Here is a 23,865-nt window from a genome sequence, read left to right on the forward strand (position 1 = left end):
TTCCAAAAAGAATGTTGTTAAAATATAAAATAACCGTAAATTCTATAATTTTGTATGTATATTTGTTACGATAAAAATTTTCGTGAATCTGACCCCTGTTCTCCCACTGCTCCAAACACTGGACTAATGGCGCCCTCTAGTGGAGCACAATAGATACGACCTACAGTGCCATTTCAAAACACACACACACACACACACACACACACACACACACACAATTTAATAGTTATAAATAATTAATCTTAATAATATTTATGATACAATATTCATTGATTTAAAGACTTACTCTTAAATTATTTAAATTCCTAAAAAACTGTAAACAAATATAAATTGCGTATACATTTCTTTACCAAATACGTCAGCATATGTCAGCATACACTTGAAATGTTGTTGTTGTTGTTGTTGTTGTTGCTGTTGTTAAAAATAATTCATATTTACTACAGCATCAAAAAAAATATGATTATTTATATATGTAGTAAGTTTGATCAGTTGAGGAAACGGGTATCTCTTTAGAGATGGTCTCTAATGCAGATGATGACGAGGGGCGCATGTGTTGTCATGTGACGTCATCCTGCTAGAGGACAGGCGTTGTTCTCCGCACAGGCGGGCTGAACCGGGTCCGGTCCTTCAGGTCCAGTTCAGGAACACTCGAATACAGGCCGACATGAGACAGTGAGACCTCAGCAAACACGAATCCTCTCGAATCACCATGACGACGCAGCGTTAGTGCTCAGCATCTGCAGCATCAGCATCACCCGCAGGATGGAGTTTAAAGAGCTGGTGGACACCGCGGAGAAATGGTGCTCCGGGAACCCTTTCGACCTGATCTTCGCCGAGGATGTGGACGAGAGGCGGCTGGACTTCTACGCCGAGCCCGGGATCTCGTTCTACGTGCTCTGCCCGGACAATCTCACGGGAGGAACCGACAATTTTGTAAGTATGACATAATCGAGTAATATCCTCAGGGGGAGGGGGAGCTGTGCGCGCGCCCGAGTGTGTGTGTGTGTGTGTGTGTGTGTGTGTCGATACTGCTGTGTTATAATCTAAACAGTCTCTTGTCTCAGTTATAAAAAGTGCCATGGTTTCTGGACATGCTACTATGGTATAGCATGTTATTAGACACAGGCCTGTTTATTGGAGTGGATAAGACTGAAATCACGCGTGTATTTGTATACTATCACTGTAAGCTGGTATTGCCGATATACTTTTTATTTTTTGCATGTGTTTTAAGGCCTTTGTCTGAAAGCCAATGAAATGATGTCATTGTTTTTGACTGCAGTACTTTCTCTATAAATGCTTGGCTGGATGTTTTGGGTGCTGTAGGGTTGTAGGATGCATCTGCCAACAATTACAATACAAGTGTAATATGCAGTGTGTGTAGACTGATGCATGTGTTCTGGTCAGACAGGTATTGCATCAGCTCCATTTCAGGGCCATGAGGTGTGTGTAAATGTGTTTTATCAGCACAAAGGTCTAAAGCTGCACAGTTCACTGTCATTGAGGGATAAATAGTGCCGATATTCTCTGGGGGTTTTTTGGTGTTGTGATGTAGTAAAAAACACATGCTGCATTTGCATTAATGCTCCCCTTGCACATGTCTGTTGGATACATGTTTGGTTTCTGTTTGAAATGAAGCACAACAGTTTACTGTAGTTTCCCTGACATCACAGCACATGATAGGACCGACCGCATCGCATCACCCTGCAGTCCCAGAGCTCATGCAGCAGCAGGACACGGCTCTAATTACTCAGACTGATCAATACCACGATCAGCAGGGTCACTGAGAGAGAGAGAGAGAGAGAGAGAGAGAGAGAGTGTGTGAGACAGAGAAAGAGAGAGAGAGAGAGAGATTTTACATTAATAATAGATAAAAAATACAGTAGGGCCAAATGTCTGGGACCACATGACATGTTCATTTAAACTTAGACGTAAACAGGATTTTTCTCTTTGTTTTTCTTTAAATGGTGTAAAATCAGAAAATTGTGCATATCAATATATAAAATAAGTACATTAGTGCAAGCAATTTTTGGGTTTAACCTTTCACTCAGATTGTTATGATGGTAATAAAATATATAATGAAATATTAAAGGATGCAAAAAGAAGCATTTTTGCTAGTGTCCTCAGACTATAAAAGTGCTGTGCAAGTGATTGATAATGTTTACCAATTTCCAAATAGCTGTTTAGACGGTGTTTTAGAAAGCTTGCATTTAGTGTTATCTCGTTTCAATAATGTTTCATTTGCTAACAACATCAGTTAACATGAACTAACAATAAAAAATATTTCTAAAGCATTTATTAATATTAGTTGATGTTAATTTCAACATTTACTAATACATGCTCAAAAGTTGTATCTGTATCTTTAGCTGACATGAACTAAAAATGAACAGTTGTATTTTTAATAAATACTATAGTAACAAATGTATTGCTCATTGTTAGTTAATGTAGCGTAGCCTATTAATTAACCCTATTGTAAAGTGTTACCCATTCGGTTTGGCTACATTCTGGTGAGCTTTTTACATTTCTGAACAGTTACTAATGTTGATTCTTGTCAGTAGCCTTCTTCAAGTTAATACAGTTGAAGTGAATTGATGTGAATTGGTAGAGCTCCTCTGCGAGGGTTTTTCCCACTGTTCCTGTGAGCTCTTGTCAGATGCATACATAATCTCTGAAATCAGTAAAAGAAAGTTTTCTATCCATTGCTTCAGGCATTCCCTCACAACACAGCTTGAGCTGAGATCTCAGGAGAAAGACAGTGTGTAGAGTAGTTCACCACATGTTGAGTGGACATATCAATATTACTGTAATCGCCTTTAACCAGTAGTTGAGCATTAGAATTTTTGTATACTTTAAAGCTGCAGTCCATAGCTTTTTTGAGTTAAAAATTATCCAAAATAATTTTTTGAGCAAGTACATAACCAGCCATTGTTCAAAACTATGCTTGCCTTAGCTCAATTCAAAACAGTAAGCTTGTAATAATGTCTTTAACTCCACTGGTACTGGTGGATTTTCGCGGGAAATTCGAGCATGTCTTTGCGTCATTCCGTCACATCTGTCCACATAAAGAAGAGTCTCGGCTAGTCGGCTATGAGTGTGAGGATGCTGGAGGTAGAGATTTATAGCCTTTTCTCACAGCACTGGGTATAATTACACTTATCAATTTGATGGCGGATCCAGGAAGGTTCAAACGACATTCACCAGTGACAACTGGAGATTCACCCAAACAAAAGCGAAAGACTTTGGAGAAAAAAAAGAGACTGGAACCGGCCCATGCGAAAACAAGGATATTATCGGAAGGGCATTAAATGTAGTCACGCAATGCTGATGTTGTTTACATTAACAATTTGAGAACAAAGCATAATTTGCACGGTTTGACGTGATATGATAAGCAATCGTTAGATTTAATCAGTGTGATTTACTGCAATGCTTTTTTCCCCTTAGTTGGTCAGAACAAAAGTGGATGTTATTTGTTCAGATTGACATTTTCCAGTGAAAATTCTTATGTTGGTCATACTTCCATAAAGTATAATCTGTGATTGCGAATGACAGTATCCACACCGGCGTGGTGATTGACAACCGCACATTCTCCTCAAAACATTGGATTCATCCGCGCTGTGCCGTGCCGAGGCACAACGCACGTAAAGTTGATAATTCCACGAATAACTGCAATTGCAGATTTCGAACGGAGATGGCGACAAAGAGGAAAAACTACGGACTGCAGCTTTAAAATAATTTAAACAATTTTTTCTAGTACATATAGATGATAGCCTCAAAGTGACATGAACTAACAGCTACAAAACTCCATTTTGATTTGATGAGGTTTGAGATGATCATACATTTCCCTGTGAGGTAAATAAACCTATAATTGACATATCAGCACGCTTTTCAATGAGCTCAGAGACAGATGATGTGTTGTTGTGTCATGTCCTTGTTCTCAAAGCAGCACACATGCACTAAAACTGTCCTTATATCATTTGCATGAAGTGGACAGCATTCAACGCACAAAACATTGATAACAGCACAAACCTCAGCGTTTATTGTTATTGCTCTCTCATATATTCTGAGTGCCAGTATCTGTCATGATACAAAACTGGAAGCAATAGCGGGTGAACAATATATTTATTGGAACTTCAACACAGAATAAGACAATTCAGGAAAGAAAGTTCCTCTCAGGGCGTGGCCGCGATCTCGCGGGTAAACAACAGCTCCGGACGGTCCACACAGGGGAAGACGCTCAGACTCGGACACACAGGGACTTCGATGGTCAAGTGCTCGGTGCTGAGTGCAGGTGCTCGGTGATCTGTGCTCGGGTGCGGTGAAACAACAGGGATCCACTGTAGACACGACAACCCGGAAGACGACACGAACATACACGCGGGAACAGGCAAACAACGGATGGACACTGGAATGGAGAGATGAGTGAGTATAAATAGGGAACGGTAATGTGAATCAGCTGAGGTGGAGAATGAGAAGATTGCGAACAGCTGGAGCACTGAACAAACACGTGAGCGGGACAACGCCCACTCACGCAAACTCACAGACATGTAAACAACAATGACACGAGACACAGAGGAAACAATGAATTCACAACCGTGACAGTACCCCCTCTCCTAGGAATGCCTCACGGCATTCCCAGAACTCCTTACCTGTCGATTGTAATCATCGATAAGGGAGTGATCCAGGATGTCACGAGCAGGAACCCAACTTCTCTCCTCCGGACCGTAACCTTCCCAATCCACCAAGTACTGAAATCCGCGTCCCCTCCGCCTGGAATCCAGAATACGACGAACCGAATAGGATGGTTCCCCATCTACGAGTCGCGGCGGGGGGGGAACCGGGGCTGGCGGATTAATGCGTGCAAAAAAGACGGGCTTAATTTTGGACACATGGAAAACGGGATGAATCCTCCTGTACACTGGAGGAAGATTGAGGCGGACTGTCACCGGACTAATGATCTTAGTGACAGAAAACGGGCCAATGAATTTGGGTGCCAGTTTATTGGAAACGGAGCGGAGCGGAATGTCCTTAGTAGAAAGCCACACTTTGGAACCGACGACGTATACGGGAGGCCTTGACCGGTGGCGATCGGCCTTGGCCTTGGTGCGTTCCCGCACTTGGAGGAGAGTCTCACGGGCCCTCGTCCAAGTACGGTGACACCTCTGGATGAAGGCGTGGGCGGAGGAGACCGCGACTTCGGACTCAGTACTAGGAAAAACAGGTGGTTGGTATCCTACACTACACTTAAACGGAGATAGGCCCGTGGATGACACTGGTAACGTATTGTGGGCGTACTCCACCATGGAAAGTTGTTGACTCCAGGAGGAGGGATTCTTGGAGACCAAACATCGTAATGATCTTTCCAAATCTTGGTTGGCTCTCTCAGTTTGGCCATTGCTCTGGGGATGAAACCCAGAGGACAGACTGACCGTCGCCCCCAGTAATTTACAAAACTCTCGCCAAAATCTGGACACAAACTGGGGTCCCCTGTCAGAAACCACGTCTGTCGGGAGGCCATGTAACCGAAAGACGTGGTCAACGACTGCCACCGCTGTCTCCTTGGCTGAAGGTAATTTGGGCAAGGGAATAAAGTGGGCTGCCTTCGAGAATCGGTCCACCACGGTCAAAACTACCGTGTTACCCTGGGAGGGTGGGAGGGCGGTGATAAAATCTAGAGCGATGTGGGACCAAGGTCTCGAAGGCACCGACAGCGGTTGAAGTAACCCAGCTGGGGGTCGATTGGACGACTTACCAATGGCACAACTAGAGCAAGCCAAAACAAAATTGTGAACATCACGAGCCATCAGGGGCCACCAGAATCGCTGCTTAACTAGAAATATGGTACGACTCACCCCTGGATGGCAAGCTAGACTGGAACTATGACCCCACTGGACGACTTCTGATCGTAATTCCTCCGGCACAAATAAGCGGTTAGGTGGGCACCGGATCGGAGGCGTTACCCCTTCTAAGGCCCTCTTGACCTTCGATTCGACCTCCCATGTGAGCGAAGAGATAATCAGGTTCTCAGGAAAAATGCGCTCAGGAGTAGCTTCGTGTTCGGGACGATCAAAAATACGCGACAAAGAATCGGGTTTGACGTTTTTGGAACCCGGACGATAGGAAAGTGTAAAATCGAAGCGACCGAAAAAAAGTGCCCACCGAGCCTGCCTGGAGTTCAATCTTTTAGCGGTTCTAATGTACTCCAAATTCTTGTGATCAGTCCAGACTGTAAAGGGTACCCCTGAACCCTCTAACCAGTGACGCCATTCCTCCAAGGCTAACTTGACTGCCAACAACTCCCGGTTACCAATGTCATAGTTTCGTTCGGCAGGAGATAATCGATGTGACAAAAACGCGCAGGGATGCATTCTGTCGTCTGAAGGTGAACGTTGTGAAAGCACTGCACCTACCCCCACCTCCGACGCATCGACCTCTACCACAAACTGACGTGAAGCATCAGGGGCTATGAGAATAGGAGCTGAAACAAAGCGGCTCTTGAGTTTGGCAAACGCAGCCTCAGCTGCGTCTGACCACCTGAACGCAGTTCTGGGAGAGGTCAAGGCGGTCAGAGGTGCGGCTAGTTGGCTGAAATTGCGAATAAAACGCCGATAGAAGTTGGCGAATCCCAGAAACCGCTGCAGGGCCTTGCGGGAATCTGGGATTGGCCACTCTACCACAGCCTTAACCTTGTCAGGGTCCATAAGCATACCTTCAGACGACACGATGTGTCCCAGGAAAGGAACTGACTGTGCATGGAAAACGCATTTCTCCGCCTTGACAAAAAGCCCATTCTCTAGCAACCTCTGAAGTACTAGTCGTACGTGTTGCACATGTTCCTGGAGAGACGAAGAAAAAATCAATATGTCATCCAGGTAAACATATATGAATTGATCGATCATGTCTCGCAACACATCATTGACTAGTGCCTGGAAGACTGCGGGACTATTGGAAAGCCCAAAAGGCATAACCAAATATTCAAAATGCCCCCTAGGGGTGTTAAAAGCAGTCTTCCATTCATCCCCCTCCCTGATGCGGACCAAATGATAAGCATTACGCAAGTCCAATTTAGTGAAGAGAGACGCTCCCTGCAACCTCTCGAAGGCTGAAGACATCAACGGCAAAGGATAAGTATTCTTTACCGTGATGTTATTCAGCCCTCGGTAATCAATGCAAGGTCGCAGAGAACCGTCCTTCTTCCCCACAAAAAAGAACCCCGCCCCCGCTGGAGAAGAGGAAGGGCGGATGAACCCGGTTGCTAGAGAATCAGAAATATATTTCTCCATAACCTCTCTCTCAGGAACTGAAAGTGAATAAATCTTGCCCTTAGGCGGAGACTTACCTGGCAATAAATCTATAGCACAGTCATAGGGACGATGCGGAGGGAGAGAAGCAGCTCTAGACTTACTGAACACTTCACTCAGGTCACGGTACTCCTCGGGCACGTTTGATAAATCCACCGCTTCCTCCTGTAACACAGGAACAGAAACAACAGAACAAGCAGACACAAGACACGAATTGTGACACTCAGTGCTCCAAGCTGAGATGGTTCGTCTTTTCCAATCGATGCGGGGGTTGTGTAAACTGAGCCATGGGTGTCCTAAAACTATGGGTGTGAGTTGAGAGTCAGTGATGTAAAATGATATAGTTTCAGCATGATTTCCAGAAGTGATGAGTGTAAGTTTCTCGGTGACCAAGGAGATGGTGGGTAAAGTCTGTCCGTTCAATGCGTTGACTGTGATCTTCTGGGAAAGTGTATGAAGAGGAATCTGTAATTGAAGTGCAAACTGATGATCCAAAAAGTTACCTTCTGCCCCAGAGTCAATGAGTGCAGTGCAGTGGTGATCCAGAGTTGACCATCTCAGTCTTACCGGGAGGATGGTGGAAGTGGATGAGGTCTTACCTGCGGAGATCCCACCCGATAGTAGCCTCAAACTTACTATCGGGCTGGGCCTTTTACTGGACAACTGTAGGCATAATGTCCGTTGCCACCACAATAGAGACAGAGGCCCTGGGATCTCCGCCTTTCTTTCTCCTCCCGGGAAAGCCGAGCTCGCCCCACCTGCATGGGCTCGGGATCGTGGGAGCCGAACGTGTCCAGGCCGCTGGACCGCTGGTTCTCACTCCGACTCTGAACTGGGTTGGTGGGTGTTCTCTGCCCAATCCTGGACAGACGGGCGTCCACTCTCAGGGCCAGGTCTATGAGTCCATTGAGCGTTGAAGGAAGGTCCAGGGCGTAGATTTCCCTCTGGACACGTTCGGCCAGCCCATGCAGGAAATGGTCCCACTGCGCCTCCTCGTTCCAGCGACACCCGGCCGCCAGGGTCTTAAACTCGATGGAATAATCTGATACCGATCGGTCTCCTTGGCGTAGGTCAGTCAAGACCCTGGCAGCCTCCTTCCCCTCGACGGCTCGATCGAAGACCCGTCTCATCTCCGCCGAGAGGGCTTGGAACGAGGAGCAGCACTGGTCTCGATTCTCCCACACTGCAGTTCCCCAAAGCGCCGCTCTCCCAGTCAATAGCGTCAGCACGAAGGCTACTTTCGCCTCCTCCTTTTCAAAAGTTCTGGGCTGTAATGAGAAATGCATACTGCAACGTGTCAGAAATGGACGGCAGAAATTCGGCTCACCAGAGTATAATTCAGGCGTGGGCAGTCTGGGTTCCGACTGGGAGAGAGGCACGGGTGGTGTGGGGGGAACTGCAAGTGCTGCTGGAGGTGCTGGCGCAGTGGGGGGTTGTAGCTGATGGAACCGCTGGGTGAGCTCGGACACCTGTGTGACCAGAGTCTGGATGGCGCGTCCTGTCTCCCCCTGGCTGCGCTCCTGTGCATCCATCCGGCCGATGCATACTCGAATGAAATCCTCTAGGGAAGCAGATGAATCACCCGCTGCTCCCATCGTTTGGTCCATCCGTTCTGTCATGATACAAAACTGGAAGCAATAGCGGGTGAACAATATATTTATTGGAACTTCAACACAGAATAAGACAATTCAGGAAAGAAAGTTCCTCTCAGGGCGTGGCCGCGATCTCGCGGGTAAACAACAGCTCCGGACGGTCCACACAGGGGAAGACGCTCAGACTCGGACACACAGGGACTTCGATGGTCAAGTGCTCGGTGCTGAGTGCAGGTGCTCGGTGATCTGTGCTCGGGTGCGGTGAAACAACAGGGATCCACTGTAGACACGACAACCCGGAAGACGACACGAACATACACGCGGGAACAGGCAAACAACGGATGGACACTGGAATGGAGAGATGAGTGAGTATAAATAGGGAACGGTAATGTGAATCAGCTGAGGTGGAGAATGAGAAGATTGCGAACAGCTGGAGCACTGAACAAACACGTGAGCGGGACAACGCCCACTCACGCAAACTCACAGACATGTAAACAACAATGACACGAGACACAGAGGAAACAATGAATTCACAACCGTGACAGTATCAGCAAACAAACAATAAACAACAGAAATGTACTTTATAACTCAATTCATTTGACTTTTACTAACTGACACCATCAGGTTTTACACAAATGAACACACTGTAAACTTATTTAGTAGTAGAACTCTGTGATCTATTGTATTGTATTTGAATCCGATTCTATTTCCTCATTAAACTTTTTTCTCAAATGCCGTTTGGCAGGAGAAGATTATTTGGGCCATCTACTGAAAAACGGTCCCTCTCGCTCGGATAAATATAACGGGACAAAGAGTTTTAGTGTCCCAGATTCTCTGCAGGAAGCTCGACTTGACTTCACAGAATTCCTTTTATCCATATTCTGTATGTACCTATTTAATAACTCCAGAAATAAATATACCAGGGAAATATACCAGTCTGATTTTCAAAAGGAGATCGGTGTAGATATAATTTTACAAATTCTCTCCATTGCAAATGATTTATAAAAGTGTAAAGTTTGTCAGGAACATTTAAAACATTGTTTACTGGGCTTTGCAACTCCATGGAGGAAAAATTAAAGGAGAACTCCGGTCAATTTTAACATTGAGCTCATTTTTTTGAGCTCATTTTTTTGTACATTTGGAGTGCTGTCAATACAGAGAACAACGACAAAAATCGGTGTTGCCTACACCGTGTTATCCTCTTTTTAAAATTTGCACCCTGTTGACTTCAATGGGGCAAGTTTTAAACCTGCTTTTAGCCTCTTAACATCCTTGATGTGTCATTACAAGTGCACAGGTCATGTGAGTGATTCCTTCGGAGTGAACGCAGGTCAATCTGACTGCAGTAGATGTGAAAGATATGAATAAAAATGATATTTATTTAGCCAGCACTCATACCTGTATTTACATCCTGTTTTCGGTCAAAGTCCATAGTAATCGATTGTCGAGTTCACGCGCATAGGTTTAGTACCTATGATCACGCGTGTGACCGGAGTTCTCCTTTAATGCATTTGGCAGACGCTTTTATACAAAGTGACTTTGCATTTAAGATTTACACAGACACACACACACACACACACACGCACACACACACACACACACACATACACACACACACACACACACACACACACACACACAGTGTTGTAGTGTTAAGTGAAATATTTGGACGTCTGTGAAACTGCTGGTGAAATTATGTGTTGAATCTAATCCTGTGTATGTGCATGTGTGTGTGCGTGTGTGTGTGTTTTCAGCACGTGTGGAGTGAGAGCGAGGACTGTCTACCATTCCTGCAGTTGGCACAGGACTACATCTCCTCCTGTGGGAAGAAAACACTGCTGGAGGTGCTGGACAAAGTCTTCAGATCCTTCAGGCCTGTAAGTCTCTCTCGCTCCACGTTTATCAAGAATAATTAACACAATAAACTATTATTCAGCCAGGTATAACTCATTGGTTTAACTGTATATCATAAAATTCAGCATAAATGTTGATATACAGACAGAGATGTGTGCATATGACCTATTTTTCAGATGTTTCAAACCTGACTCATTCAATCAGATTTCAGAGCCAGAACTGTTTACGATCTTCTGATGGAATGCATGTTGCATCTGAACATTCTGTTTTGTTTTGTTCTGGTTTGATTCTGTTCTGTGTGGAATGATTGTGAAACTGTCCTGCAGCTCCTGGGTCTTCCAGATATCGATGATGACACATTCGATCAGTATCATGCAGACGTGGAGGAGGAACCAGAGCCAGACCACCAGCAGATGGGTGTGAGCCAGCAATAATGGCCAGCAGTGAGGCTCAGTCTCTGCATCAAGCCCTGCTCTCCTAACCTTACTCACCTGGCACACACACACACACACACACACACACTGCACCATTACACCCTTTAATATCTGGACAGCTTTTCTTGCACCCTGATTTTAACTCAAATGATCATGTTATTTTGATCTATATTAACTCTCATGTCAATATTTGTCATGTCATGATAACTCTAATCACATTCAAGCAGAGATAAAACAAATATCTCATTCCCAGCTCTCTTTTTTTTTATCTCCCAAACCCATCATGTGACGAGGTGACATCATAAGGTAGTAAATATGTTCAGATTGGAATTCTGCTGCGTTGTTGTCACATGATTACGTTGCATGTTTAATTCAGCGAGTGGCGTGCAGTTGTCATCTTCAAAAATAAGGATGTTATGAATCCAGTTATGTGGTAAAAACATCTTAGTTCTTCATAGTCTGATTCAATTAAATACTAGCAAATACCTAGCATAAACACTGCACATTTTAATAAATGTTGAATATCACTGGGATATTCCATGCAACACACCAAATTAACATTATATACTGCAAAATAGTAAGAGTAGTTTGCTGTTCTGAACAAAACAATTGTGAATTTGCTCAAGTCGAATAATTAAAGGTGACGTCATAAGAAAAGTCTTTTTATTTTTGGTGGGAATAATGTGCACCAATGAATCCGTCACAATAAAGCCTGGAACATGCAATATGAAAGTAATTAGGGTGAGTTTTGATTTCATGTTGGCTGTGGAGAATCTAGATGTCGATTGTGGATTTATCGTACCCTTGAATGAGACTTTTAACCCTGGGTCACTTCTGTGGGATTGTGCTTTAATTGAAATGTACTTCAAATCACTCACTAAATGACAAATAACCAAAGCTGATTGCAAGTGCATACAAAGCATCTGTGGTTAAGGATCAGATCAGAAGTCTGATAATCCCTGAGGAAGAGGTGATGAGGTTATGTGTGTTTGGATGGGTGACATTTCTTATTTTAATCCTCTCTTTGCCTTGATTGTCTTTTGATTGTATTAATCAACATATTGTATCTAGTCCTCTGAGTTAAGAAAGCTTAACTCTGAGCTTAACCAGAGAAAGGTCAAACTGTGTATCTAATTCAAGAAAACAAGTTCTGTTTCACACTTTAAAATAAAGGTTCTTCAGCGCTTCTGAATCCACTTCTTATCAAGAACCTTTTGTTTGGGCCTCATAGGGTTCTTGAGTTGTTATGTACTTCTTCAAAACATTGATTAGGCAAATGATGACGTTCTTTAAATCACCAGAACTTTCCAGAATGTTCTTTTTTTAAGAACTAGAGAATGAAAAGTTCTTTGTGGAATTGTCCTGTAAATCCCTGGAACCTTTATTTTGAAGAGTATATTGATGTCACTGCTGTTCATGGTCATGTGACCTCTTTAAAGCATCATTTATCACTCATATCTCATCATGATGATGCCTGAAGGACTGCACAGGCCGTCTCTCCAGGACATACTGTACGTGAATGTGCTGACGCTAAACCTCCTCCGTCTTCTGCTTCCATAGTGTCTTCCTGCACACGTCGAGCGTAGAGATGAAGTTACACCAACATTATACGGAAGTGTGTTACTGAGATCAAAGCTGCTGTTTTTCTGACTGTCTTTATGTAGTTCTGTAACCGTCAAAGCTCTGTACCAGATTGTGGTTTTTATTTGGTTTTGTTTGTCCAAAAGTCTTCAGTGATAAACTTCTCAAATTAGCCACGTTTTGTCTAATTTTGATTACTTCTGCTTAACCATAAAATGGATTTGTTTGTTTAAATGTATTATTTTTTTGTCTTTATGTACTTATGTAACAGCTAAAGTTCTGTACTGGATTTGTGATACCTGTTTTATTCATATTATTTTCATTATTATTTATATTATTTATTAATATTTATCTATTGTTTATTATATTTGACCCTTTTATTATATTTATTTATTTACTCACTCCTTTGTGTGTGTAAATCCATTTGTGGATGATATCTGAGTCACCTTTATAACTAATCATTTAATTTCTAAGAAGATTGTTCAAATCTTACAATGTGGTAATTGGAAATATTGTCATTGATTTAGATTAATATTGATCAGCCTGTTGTTTAGAGTCATTTAGAATTAATCTGGAGTAAAACTTGTTTGGGTCAGCATGTACTGTAACCTAAAATTCAGCAATTAAATTTGATCCTTATGAGTGTATTCTGTATTTCTTAGCTCTTTGTTTTCATAATTACTCGATTGCTGTTTTCCCCACACATATAAGCTGTAACCTTCTTCAGCAGAACACATGACATATTCTTGGACTTTTGTTGGATGTAAATTTGACATTAAATATTAGGCTTTGTATGTTATGAGATGTGAAGTCAGTCATTGAAGTAGGCTAGGCATTAAAGACTACACTGAGTAGAAATATAGTAAAATGACAAATCTCTTTACAGACGCTTAAAGGATCAGAAGAATAGGTGCAGCAGCATTTATTCCACAATATTTAATAATTATTAGAAAAAAGCTTCAGATTGGCTCTCGGAGAAGGGAGTTATATGCTCAGCTTCTCAGTCTGGACAATTCAGCCAAGACATAATTCTAGAATTTTTGAAATAGATAAAGTTACGTAAATAACATAGTAATATTTCATTTCTGGGTTCCTGCATGTTGGAGAAGAAGGTAATGAAGTTGTAGATAAGCATCTAAAGATTTCATTGAAATGTAATAGAGAACTTCAGATTAGCAGAGAAAAAGGAAAAACAGTTATTAGGAAAGCAGTAATAATATTGCAAAACCAGTGAGAAAAGGGGAGGCAACCATGCAGGAGGAAGCAGCAGCGAATCACGTGATCTTGACATCACTCTGTTTGAGTTAGTTTGCGGTGTGCTCGACTGGATTTGCTCACATCTGCTTCGGGAAGTGTGAAAAGTTCTTTGGGCTTCGCTCGATAAGAGCGTTTAATGCATATTTTGCGTTTATAGGTTTTTGCTTATCGATATTTTGAGGCTGCAGGTTCAGTTCGTGGCTTCTAGGAGTTTTAAAGACTGATATTATATAAAGGATGGGTCCGAAACAGAGCAGTCCGTCAGTGGGTGTCCGGGTCAGGTCTTTCTCCGGGTCCGATGTGAACGGGAACGAGCGAGCTGCAGTGTTGCGCTATTACGCGGGCGGTTCGACGGGTCAGATCGGGGAACGGGTCCAGTATTCATCACACAGACCCGGGCCATTCACCCAGAGCGCGATTATACCCACCAGCGGCCGGAGAGATGAGACTGACGGACAGAGAACACTGATGATCGGCTCTTTACCTGCACACCTGACGCCTCACATGCTGGGCGGTAAGAGCTGCCATTATAACACTCAAATGCAATAACATGTATGATTTAAAAACAAATATTTAATGAATATCAATACATATATATCATATAAATAATGTATGCAAAAATATGCCAAATATATTAATAATGTATTGATATTCATTATAATATTTTTTTAATATATAACGGAGCGAATACTTATAAGCATTATAATATGAATCTTTTTGACCTTATATGATTTAATGCTTGAGCTCATCATAATTACAAGTTCATATAGGGGTAAATTCAGGTTGATTGGGACACTTTTCCCAGTCATTTCAATGGCAAAAATTGTCTGAATTCACCCTATGACATATTATAATGTAGCTTATTGACCATTGGTTTTGATTATGATTTGGTTGTGCAATGACATCAATTGTCTCTTATTGGCCTAATATGGTTATTAAACTTGTTTATAATCAGTCATATGCATTAAAATATTATAATTGATCTTGTTGACATTTTATGATGAATTAATTATATTCACAAAGTCATGGATGTATTGTTATATATTATAATGTGGCTTATCAACCTTATCATTAGGTCATAGTGATATGTGATTATGATATGGTCATTTAATGATGCCAGCATGTATGCATTACTTTTACATAGAAAAAATATATATACAGTATATACTGTATTATATTATATTATACTATATTATATTATAATACCTTATTGGTATTATGTGATTGCTTATTGTATCCAGTGCCATAATCACAAATGCATTATAATATAACGTATCTTATTGACCCTTTTATAGGAGTTTATCATAGGTAGGTCATTAAAATATGTATTTTATAATGTAGGATAGAGATTTCTTATACATGTTTTACAGTTTTACAAGACTACCTTTGCTTGACTGAATGTTTCATGGCGTCTGTACATCTTGTTTTGAACAGTCTGTGATCTAGAGCAGAACTGAATGCTGACTTTTGTTGTGGATTTGTTATGGTAACGATAAACACAGACACTTCCTCATTCAATAATTAGAGAACATGGAAATGGATGGAGCATATTTCTTTATTATTGCTGATGTGTTTATGTTGGCTGAATGACTTTGAAATATATACTATATTATGAAAATGAAATAAATTATTACTTTGCTAAAAGGTTTGCCTGTTCAGATTAAGGTTGGGTCAAAAAGGTCCTAACTATAAAATATAACTATAAAATGTAATATTTTTGTGACCTTTGAGTGGCAATAGATATCAAACCTTTATTGTGTTAAGTAGAAGGTTACAATGGTTATTTAATATAATCTGATAATGACAGAGCATATTAAATAAATCATTAATGAATTTTCCCGTCAATTTCTTGATAGTAGGTCAGATTGATTAGAATCAGAGGGAATTTTTACTGATTGGGAACAAACACACATGAACGTGAGAGAATCTGCATCAGTCATGTACAGTAATGCATTGCTGTCCATTATTTGACAGTTATTGTATTTGTTAACTAGACATTTACGAGCCATAGTTCCTGTTGAAATCCTTCTTTATGAGTCGTGTTGGAAGTAACTGCGATCAAGTGTTTGGTTGCCAGCTTTTTGATTTGTGAGGCACAGTCTAACCTATAAAGTACCTATTTTTCTATAAAGTCATTTTTAGAAGATTATTATTTATTTATTTATTTTCGCTATTGTAATTGCAGCATCAAACAGAAATGAAAAAACGTCTGGTTGTCTGGTTTCCCGAACACTGACACTTTCAGCACACTAACCTGATAAAGACACTTTTACTTTCAGAAAATCAACCTACAAATGGTGTATTTACAGCAAAGACTGAAGCGCCATTCTTCTGCACTTTATGTGTCAAATTAGAGTGTGAAGGTCAAAGTGCAGGAGGCATGTGTGTGTCATGTGTCCTCTGTCAATAATATGTGTTACTGTGTGTGTTGTCAGTTCAGATCATGAGCTTAAAGTGATTTAAAAAAGAAATGAAAAATTTAGACAATAGCAAAATTACAGAACCCAAACAGAATGTGCATGAACTAAATTGGATCGTTTTTTTTTTTTTTTTTTTTTAATCTTGTAGTTAATTCAGCCAAAATATTGTTGCTGACCACCTAACATAATAGCATTGCCTTCAAAATCTACTTGCAGCCTTGCCTAACCAGCCTAATTCATTTTTATGCATTTTGAGTAAATACTGTGCAAAATATCTGATCTGGTGCCAGATTCACGAAAATCTTGAGTCGCTTAAGGTAAATTCTTTGAATTCTTTCTGCACTTATGTTCCTAAGTGCAATTCTTGAAAAATTCTCAAATTTTTAAAGGTTAAAAGTATGTAAGATATTTTTTTTATGTTAAAATGCATTCTCTTAACCCAGTTTACTGTTCATTCGTCTCAACCTCAGACGTCTCACTCACTGAAAGTCTAGTGCATATGGCACACAAAATTGGAAAAAACTTCAGGAGTTTCGAAGTCGTGATCTGATTGGTTAATTTCTTCAGGATTTCCAGGAGACGTGTGTCACGTTCTTTAACGGTCGCCTGAAAACAAAGATGCCGTGATGCCAAACCCCCTTATGGAAGAAGAAAGCCATCGTGTTTACAACTGTGACAATGAGCGCTTATCAAGATCAACTAAACGCTGAATTTTCTAAAGTATGTGAAGTATGAAAAGTTTGCAGCATAGACTCTTTAAAATACGTCCAAGAGATTTACACACCGGTATGTAATTGTACAGACATCGTTACATTTTACACGTTACATTTTTAGCGCCCTAAACATGACGCAGAACACAACGAACTGTGATTGGTTGCTTTACCTGTCAGTCAGACGGCCTCTGGGCTGCTATGGAGTCCAGACCTTCTGCTGTCAGTCGGAAGCTCTGGCTACACAAGACTAATTGTTCATTGACTACTAATAGTGTACCATTCATGGTTAGTCTATTCACTTGTTTCCTCATTACACATATCAACACAGAAGTATTACTAATATGTTGGACCTTTTATTGAAGCCTACTTTTACTTGACATGCCTTAACAAGCACCTGTAAGAGCTGTGTTTGTGATGTTTGAGTTGTGGAAGGCTTTATTAATATGCTTTATTTTTGTTATAGGTGCCACTAGTGTTGCAGAAACTACATACTTCACCTTAAAGAGTTTTTTTTCTTAAGAAGAACATGACAGGTTTTGGTGTTATCTGATTGTATGGTGGTTCTTGCAGAAGACCAACCTGAACAACTCAATAAAAAAAATTAAAAAATTTGTGCTGCATGCAGATTACCCATAAAAAACATAATAACGCAAACTATTGTTGTGACTGACTTGATGGGAGTTCAGCACTTGCCATTGTTTTTTTAAGTGCACCAAATACATTTTTTTGCAATTATTAACTATTAATTTGATGAAAATAAATATATATTTTACTTATTTTAAGTTTCTGTTTGAGACGATTTTGTAGAGTGGTTACTGAATTGAATTTAGCATTAATATTATAGTTATAATATTAATATTAAACTCTTTATAATTACAGCATATGTTGAGAGAGAGTTTTTTTTCCTGTACTGTACATGTACTGTACCTGGTATATATCCAAATCAATCAACTTTAAATAAAATTAAATCGAGATCGGAACTGAATCAAATCGCAATCTTGTGAATCAAAATCGAATTGAATCGTGAAATTCGTGTCAATACACAGCCCGACACTAGACAGTGTTGTTTGGACAGCAATGATCCTTAAGCAACCTTTGCCATCATAACTGAGGCATGTGTTTCAATTTGACCTTTAACCCCAAACATCAGCATAAAGTTCCCCTGTAGACCTTGATTCCTCTAGGCTAAACACAAAAACACACACAGCTGTCTTATAGATCAACTTCCTGTTAAGTGTGTTTGTGTCTGTAATCAGTCTTGAGATACCGCTGTGTGTCTGAAGACGCCTTCCCTTGAATACACAGCTGACCTGTTTTTTTGTTTTGTCAGTGCATGATAAACGTGTGTGTGTGTGTGTGTGTGTACTTGTACAGTTACCTTTATAAGGACCAGTTTGAATTTTAGACCATTGAAGTGAGGAACCTTTTGGCCGTTCCTCACTTTCTGTCACTCCTAAAGGGCTATTTGAGGGTTAAGACTTGGTTTTAGGGTTAAGGTTAGCAATAGGTTAAGGGTTAGGCACTTAGTTGTGATGTTTAAGGTAAGGGTAAGGGGCTAGGGATTGCATTATATCAATGAATGTCCTCAAAAAGATATGTGTGTGTGTGTTGTAACCCAGCACTCACAAGAGTTTAGACTCTCTCAGTAATAACACTTGCTTGCTTATCTAGTTAGTGATTTACAGGTCAATGCATAAATGATTTCTCACTTAAGCCCGAGTCTTGCAAAGAAGCGGCAAACATGTTCAACACACGAGTTAAACTATCAAAACTGCTGCAAATCTCTACAAAATGTACTGAATTTGTTACTTTTGTGTAGTGCTCAGATTTACTGTGCATGCACATCAGAAATGCATTATAATTAATGATATGATTAATTCTCTGTATTGTGTTCTGTTGCATAATTTATAAGCATATCTTGATGTGTATATTGGGTCTTTCATGCACAGAATTATACACAGTCTTTTATACACAGAGATCCAACGAATGCTTGTATTGAAAGCGTGAGTGTATTGCATGAGAAAAAAAATTAAGTTTACTGAGTTTCAATGACAATAAACTACTTATAATGTTGAAAATGAGGTATAATAATGCAATAGGGGGATATATGTGTGTCCTGATAATGCCAAATGTCTTATTTTACCTGTAAAAGTGGCCTGCGTTATTTTAAATATGTAGTGAGTGATCTAACGTATATGTGTCTAACATAATTCTGTATTTTCAGCTTCAGAATCATGAATGTTTTTATTCTGGTGTCATATTGCCCTGAACATTGAGGATCAGGAGTCCACCCCTGATGTAGCCGAATACCAAATTTAGCATTTTAATCAACAGTATGTTTTTGTTAACTTTTTATGTCTTGGAACTAATAATAACAAAAAACAGAAGTTTATTTTGCCTTAAATGTTTCGTGATTGTATCGTGTCATGACATGAGTGTATCGTTACACCCCTAGATAAGACCTTTGTCTGCTGAGTGCTGAGGTTTCATTGTAATCATAATGAACTTTATAACTTTATAATAAGTTCATTTGAAATCCTGCTTTACAGTCATTCAGCCATGTGCAGCTCAAGCACGTGTTGTGGATTTTATGTATCAGATATTGTTCATATTGTGTTGATAACCCAGTGATGCACATTACAGTAAATTGACTCAGACAAGATTACAACATTTCCAAAATGGCTTTTTATGGCCATGTAATCTTATAATTGCTGTTCACTGAGAGGAAGTAAATAAATAGGTTTTGTTATCTTTCAGCTGACCTATAATCTGGAGGACATCAATCATACAAACATGACAATGGTCAAGAATGAGTTTTGTCTGTTCTGTTTGTTTCAGTTGGATTTGACTGTCCCATCTGCTCAAAGTTTGTCTCCTCTGATGAAATAGATGTTCACTTGCCCATGTGTTTTTCCAAACACAGACTCAATTATAATGGTGAGAAAAACCTTCACTGTCACACTATATATATATGTATATATCATTGACCTGTTTACTTAATCATATTTCATGCTGGACTGGCTTGTTTCTGTCCTCCACAGTCTGTGTTAAAGCTCATTGTTTAGTTGTTAAGAGCGCCCTCATGTGTCCTCATCTGACTCCTGCTGCTCTCAGCTTCTCTGATGCTGATAGTGATGTTGTGTGATAGTGATGCTGTGTGATAGTGATGTTGTCATGTTTATCTCTCTGTAGAGGATGTTTTATCCCAGGACTCTGGTGAGTGTGCGATATGTCTGGATGACATGGTTCAGGGCGACACCATCGCTCGACTGCCCTGTCTCTGCATCTACCACAAAGGGTATGAGAAACATTTACTAACAAAGTTACATTGTGTGAGTTATACATTGACTTTTTTTCAGTTTACATAGTTTATGTAGGCTAATGCATGCATTAACCTAGTTAATCAAATTTAATTCAAATAGATCTAATTTATTCAACAAAAATATGCAGTTAATCACCAAGGAAAAACATTATGCACTGTACACAATAGCTTTTAAAACTGCAGAAAAGTTTCATCTATACGTCTTCAAAACATTGTACATAGGAAACTAAGTATTGGCCAAAACAGCAGGCAGTTTACCGTAGTAAAACACTGCCTTATGTCTATTGCTGTTCTCTTACTCATGACATCAACAAGTGTTAAATGAAATATTAGTGCAAAAAAGGTCTGTTATTTAAATATAAAAAGGCCACTGCATTTACTTTCAATTTATTACTAAAATAAACTGTACACGGATAAATCAGATCTTGGATCAAATACAGCAGCAGCCTGTATTTGTGAGTAGTGAAGATTTGCTTCTTACACAGTGATATAATATTGGTATGTAAAATTTAAAAAACAACAAAAGAAAATGTTTAAAAAAAAATTTTTTTCTTTGATACACCATCTCAGAATGTAAAATTATAATAAAGTGGTTTCTAACCATTTCACTGATAAAGGATGATCAAGAAAGAACACTCTCACATAGTTAACTGTTTCTATTGTTAAGGACATAGACATTTTATTTTAAAATTCAGAGTGCTATTTTAATTAACAGTATTTTATCATTTATGATTCATTCACACGCAAAACGTAAACCTATAGGTAAACCACCATTTCACAAAATAAACATGTCATTTTGATGAACTGTGTGGGAAATCCATGGAATACACTTATATTTAGATTAAAAACACTTTTTTCCCCCAGAAAAATGTATCTCTTGAACACTTACTGTATCTTACTGTCTCACTTGTATTCCTCTGGTTGAATGTGCTGTATTCCCCGCATTTTGTCCTGCTCAACATGATCATGCATTGCCAATGGTATGACCCATTTTAGGGGCGGTCAAATTTATATTTATTTATATTAATATTATTAGTATGATTTTAGATACATAGCTATGTGAATTATTTAGTTTCCACTATTAAAAGGGCAGACCCCGCCTTAAAGACACACATCTTGTTTTGATGTCCTTCAGGGGGTTTAAAGTCTTATTTAGGGGGTCGGAGCCCCCAAACTCAAACCCCCCCATCATACACACACATACTGTACATGCTGTCGTCTGTGTCTGTGGAAATCATCTCATCTTATGCTCCTGCAGGTGTATCGATGAATGGTTTGAGGTCAACAGGTCGTGTCCAGAACATCCCACAGATTTACATTCAAACAGGTCAGATGTTACACACTTTACACTGAAGTGATTTCAGATTATACAAATCCAAAGTTTTAGTTCTCATAACTATCATATATAAGCTCATTAATAAAAATGTTATTGTTTCATACCATATTCCACACAAAACTGTGTGTTTGTACTCCTGCAGATATTTCCAGTAAAGAAGAGCAGCAGAAAAGATCTGATATTTTCTCCAGGATCTGAGCAGCTTTGACACTAGATGATGAATCCATTACCATCTGAGACCTTTAATATGGACCTAAAACCTGCAGTGCCAAATCTACATGAAATCATGCGTAATTTACTTTACACAGTTCTATTATTGGACCTGAACGCTGTTAACAGTAATCCCAGTAAACCCATGACGCTCTTCAGAGATCAGCTGGTGGACTACAGTATTACTGCTTTATGTGTTTATTACTGCAGAAACGGTGGTTTCAATGGTTTCATGATCAATAACCACATGATAGCATGTATGTTTTTCAACAGATCTTTCTGGTAAACTGTTGTTATCCAAAGGAAGATTTTTGTTTTTATAGAAAAGACACAACTATAGAAGAAGAGGAATGAAAGAATGTCAGGAAAACCAACAACATGAAAGATTAATACAATTTTTGTACACTTTTAATTTTTTTAATTACTTTTACAAGAAATTGATCTTTTAATGGTTATTTGTGTGTTTAGTACTGATATGTGCTGTTAATTTTTTCCCAATGTTGCTGTATATAACAAAATAGCCTAATATATAATAATTTCAATTACATTCCCATGAGTTATCTCTTCAAGCATAAATTAATCATTAAAAGGGCTCTGGGATGTACAGATGTCTGTCCTGTTCTGCTTTGTGTTTGAGTGAATATTCTATCCGTTTCTGTATCGCTGTTTTGACATAATTTCACAGGTCTCGGCAAAATGATGCAGGGTGGTTGGAAAAAAATTCAAAACATCAAACGAGAAGACCATCTAGCTTGTTGTACTGGAATGTAGTGTTTTGAATCTCACGCCCAATTTCCAGCCCAAGAGCTCTGCTAAACCTGCCAGTTCCAAGAAAACCCCTACCAAAACATTCACTGTTAAAAAAACGCATTTGTCACACTACTAATCCCCTAAACTTGTCTTTATCATCCCCATTCTATGACTAGCCTACATGAACATACTTATAATGTTGAATATTTAAATGATTGATTGCTTATCAAAACTGGTGAGTTAGTCTAGTATTTCTCATAACCGCTACTGTGTGAACTGGATTGAGCTGTAATGTTATCTTGAGGCCAAACTGGTTTTTATCTTGCTGCAAGCAACGAAAGTGAAATAGATTAATTGTGTTTTGCATGCGCCTTTTCAGAGCGCCATCAGTCAAATCCATTCCACTTGAGGAATTCCCTAATAATAATATTTCTCAACGAGCCGCAACTGACGAAAGTAACGATACTCGGTTACTCACGTAACCTCGGTTCTCTCTAGAGAGGGAACGAGTATTGCGTAAGGAACTTACGCTATGGGAAAAGTCATCTTTTCTCGAGATACTGAAGCCAAAAAATTATCCTTAATTTTTCATAATTTGTCAACGCAGTGCAGCAGGCAGCACAGCAGAGCTAGAGCGGGCAATACTGCGTGCTCATTGGCTGCCGCGCGGCAACTGCTTAAGCCTACCAGTGAGCCCTGCGTGACGTCACGCCCAATCAGGGTGCGCGCGCCCTCGCGCGTCACAGCCCGCCAGAAGGGGCGGCGTCAGAGCGTATAAAAACAGGGCTCGGAGGCTTAATTCTCTGGTTTCTGTCGAATGAAGCGACATGAGCTCGAGGCGCAAGCACGGCAGGGAACGCAATACTCGTTCCCTCTCTAGAGAGAACCGAGGTTACGTGAGTAACCGAGTATCGTTCTCTTACGAGAGGTTCTCTCGTATTGCGTAAGGAACTTACGCTACGGGAACCCTTTGTCAACGCCGTGCGCGCCATGCATCCACACACAACTCCAGGGGGAGGGGACCCGGGGAGTGAAGAGTGGGGAGAGAGGTGGCCAGCAATGCGGGCCAACACATGTACATAAGCACCCGTAGGGAGAAAC

The 23,865-nt window shown here is 40.2% G+C and overlaps 2 protein-coding genes across 2 annotated transcripts; both read left to right on the forward strand.

The window, feature by feature from the left end:
• Positions 1–485: 485 nt before the first annotated feature.
• mturn (maturin, neural progenitor differentiation regulator homolog (Xenopus)) lies at positions 486–12,930 on the forward strand. Its single transcript, XM_079879650.1, has 3 exons — positions 486–933; positions 10,642–10,764; positions 11,068–12,930. The coding sequence occupies exons 1-3, from the start codon at positions 763–765 to the stop codon at positions 11,173–11,175; spliced, it is 402 nt and encodes a 133-aa protein (XP_079735776.1). The 5' UTR covers positions 486–762; the 3' UTR covers positions 11,176–12,930.
• A 1,123-nt stretch (positions 12,931–14,053) lies between these two features.
• znrf2a (zinc and ring finger 2a) lies at positions 14,054–22,622 on the forward strand. The gene is made up of 5 exons (XM_079879651.1): positions 14,054–14,527; positions 19,985–20,083; positions 20,339–20,444; positions 21,727–21,795; positions 21,947–22,622. The coding sequence occupies exons 1-5, from the start codon at positions 14,251–14,253 to the stop codon at positions 21,957–21,959; spliced, it is 564 nt and encodes a 187-aa protein (XP_079735777.1). The 5' UTR covers positions 14,054–14,250; the 3' UTR covers positions 21,960–22,622.
• The last annotated feature ends 1,243 nt before the right edge of the window (positions 22,623–23,865 follow it).

Source organism: Squalius cephalus (assembly GCF_949319135.1).
Source record: "Squalius cephalus genome assembly, chromosome: 8".
In the NCBI taxonomy this organism is placed as follows: Eukaryota; Metazoa; Chordata; class Actinopteri; order Cypriniformes; family Leuciscidae; genus Squalius; species Squalius cephalus.

Coding starts and splice junctions, on each gene's coding strand:
- mturn (XM_079879650.1), top strand. CDS start 763: ATGGAGTTTAAAGAGCTGGTGGACACCGCGGAGAAATGGTGCTCCGGG. Junction 934..10,641: donor CGGGAGGAACCGACAATTTT/GTAAGTATGACA, acceptor GTGTGTTTTCAG/CACGTGTGGAGTGAGAGCGA. Junction 10,765..11,067: donor TCTTCAGATCCTTCAGGCCT/GTAAGTCTCTCT, acceptor ACTGTCCTGCAG/CTCCTGGGTCTTCCAGATAT.
- znrf2a (XM_079879651.1), top strand. CDS start 14,251: ATGGGTCCGAAACAGAGCAGTCCGTCAGTGGGTGTCCGGGTCAGGTCT. Junction 14,528..19,984: donor GACGCCTCACATGCTGGGCG/GTAAGAGCTGCC, acceptor TGTTTGTTTCAG/TTGGATTTGACTGTCCCATC. Junction 20,084..20,338: donor ACACAGACTCAATTATAATG/GTGAGAAAAACC, acceptor ATCTCTCTGTAG/AGGATGTTTTATCCCAGGAC.